General features: G+C 36.7%; 1 protein-coding gene across 1 annotated transcript in view; it reads left to right on the top strand.

Moving 5' to 3' along the window:
- LOC119416376 (tetraspanin-18) overlaps nt 1-1,524 on the top strand; it is a 285,233-nt gene extending 283,709 nt beyond the window's left edge. Inside the window, exon 9 of the mRNA XM_037683611.1 lies at nt 1,435-1,524. Within this exon, the coding sequence (XP_037539539.1) occupies nt 1,435-1,482 (48 nt within the window). The 3' untranslated portion in view covers nt 1,483-1,524. The remainder of the gene's footprint in view (nt 1-1,434) is intronic.
- The last annotated feature ends 1,223 nt before the right edge of the window (nt 1,525-2,747 follow it).

The following is a 2,747-nucleotide window of genomic DNA, read 5'->3' as shown; positions in this document are numbered from 1 at the left end:
CTCTGCGGGACCATGCTGCAGATGTTTTACCACTCGGTGGTCTCTGCAGGACCATGCTGCAGATGTTTTACCACTCAATGGTCTCCAGCATCTTCTTCTACGCTGTGGTGTGCTGGGGCAGCTGATACCAACAGACTCAATAAGCTCATGAAGAGAGCTGGTTCAGTTCTGGGAGTGGACCTGCAGTCACTGACAGAGGTGTGTGAGCAGAGGATGCTGAAGAAACTGCTCCAGATCCTGAACAACTCGTCACACCCCCTGCATGACACCCTGGACTCTTACTCTTCTGGACTCTTCTTGCTGAAATGTCCCTGGGCAAGACACTGAACCCCTCATAGCCTCTGATGTGTGTCCCATCAGTGTATGAATGTGATCTAAAGCTCTGATTAGTCTCTTTAGAAGGATTTGTTCAATTAGCTTTGTAGAGATCTGGTAGAGTGCTGTATGAATGGGTAAATGAGGACACAGATTGTTGTAAAGTGCTTTGAGTATCTTGAAATAAGATAGAAAGGTGATATATAAGTACAGTCCATTTACCGCAGCACCTTCAGTCACTGAGACCACCGAGGTGCTCCACAGAACAACACAGGAAGTACTTCCTCCCTGTGGCTATCAAACTTTTCAACTCCTCCCCCTTTCTGCACATAGAACCATGAAATTAATCCTGCACCACAATAAACACTTTAATGTTTCTGTCTGCACCTGACTTGTTTTAAACATTAATTGTTGATTTTCTTTATATTGTCTGTTATTTTTTACATTATGTTATTTTTTTATTCTGTTATTTTTTTATATCTTGTGTGATTCCTTGTGTTTGTTCCTTTGTACTGAGACTCTGGCACAACAATTTCCTGCGGGATAAATAAACTTCCGTCTTATCTTAAAATAACTATTTCACTCAAAGGTATTACCTTGCATGCAAAGTTAGTACATGAGTATTTCACACTTTAACATTTTGTTTTGTGGTTCAGACCTGGGCCACAAAGTTTGAGAATCAGTGGACTAGCTGTTACGTTTTCAATTTGGTCTAAGTTTAACTTTGTTTCTGCAAACTGGAGTCATTTATAGAGCTTTCTATGGCGTAAGAAATAATATTTGTTCATAATATTTCCACAGAACCCTACTGTAAAAAGATCTGAACTTTCTCTTTATCATAAGACATATAAACTTTTAAAGTATATATTCACACAAACAAGCCTTTAATACAGTTTTAGAAATATTTTTTAATATCATGTGAATATATTTATATATAAAGAAGAGTATTTTACTGAAAACAGAAAGTTTGTAAGAAAAAATATATATAAAAAAAAATTGCCGGGATCATGCAGATGGTAAAGAATCCTGATTTTATTTAGTCAAATATTTGATTTGTCTGTCCTTTTGTGAGTGAGCAGTTTAATTTACTAACTTTTCTGTCTCTGTTCTTTCCTCCAGCTTTTTGCTATGGTCTTTGCGATGTGTCTCTTCAGGGGGATCCAGTAGAAGAATTTGCAAACTACTATTTTTTTTTTTTTTTTTTTTTTTCAAAAAAGGGATATCAGGAGGAAAAAATGGACATTTGTAAATTTGTGGATCTCTTTTTTTATTATTGTGTAATTGGTTAAAAAAATAGGCCAACTCTTGTACTTCACAGCTGGACTTTTGAGGTACAAAGTGGCAAAAAAACAAAAAAAACATGTATACACACAGAATTGATGACGTCTGAGAGCCGAGACAGCTCGTGTAAATTAGATTTGTGTGCAAAAGACAAAATGATGTAGTGGACCAGGTCTGTCACAGACTGGGTGTAGCGTGAGTCGCTGAGCAGGAGGCACTGCACTGACCTTTGGATGAAGAATATTTATATAAAGCTGGCTTAACTGTAAAAAACAACTGTTTTATGTCAACTCTGGCTGGAAACATGTTCCCTTACTGTATATTATAAGTAACTCCCTCCACAAGCTGTTTTTTTACTGACACGCCTCTTAAATGCTGTATTATGTATCTTTCTGTGCGTGTGTGTATACACTCTTTATACATGTGTGCTCTGTGAGAGTGTGTGAGCGATCTCCTTCAAGCCGGCTCGAAAGCAGCTGTTCCTGTTCTCTTTGTATGGTGGCTGTTTATCGCATCTGTGGTTTTCAAAATAAAAGTGGTTTTAGGTGGTGATCTGTGAGCGTTTGTATTAGATTTTTGAAAAGATTGTGACATAAATGACATTTTAAATGACTGTTTTTCTTTTGTCTTTGTATTAATCTTCATAAGAACTGATGTGGCCTGAGATTTCATCCGTTTAACATCAATTGACATTTAGTGTCTAACTCACAAAGAACAAAATCTCTGTTTTTCAGGTCAAAATCATGTTTTAAAAAAACAAAAATATACATCAGAAATGACTGTAACAAAGAGTTACATGGAAAAGTTATTAAATCATTCCTTTCTCCGCTCCACCCTTTTGACATTTGACGTATTGAAACACAAAAGACGGGTGGTGACATTTGGTAACGAACCAGAGAATAATAAATGCCAACAGCGTCCACGTTTGGCTCATGCGACATCGCAGCAGAATCAATCCCGCCTTGATTGCCTTTGTGGATCAATTTTCTTTTTTTCCTTGTAAAGAAAAGATGGAAAGTGTGGACGTAATGAGAGCAAACAGAAATGTATGACTTTGAAAAGCCTGCAGGCATTGATCTAATGCAAAGAGATGTGGAAAAAAGTTATTTGGCATATAAAATAAGAAATAATACAAATATATTTTTACATTT

This window comes from Nematolebias whitei, chromosome 10 (genome assembly GCF_014905685.2).
Source record: "Nematolebias whitei isolate Nwh7 chromosome 10, NemWhi1, whole genome shotgun sequence".
NCBI classification, from domain to species: Eukaryota; Metazoa; Chordata; class Actinopteri; order Cyprinodontiformes; family Rivulidae; genus Nematolebias; species Nematolebias whitei.
This window is presented reverse-complemented; position numbering and strand designations above follow the sequence as displayed.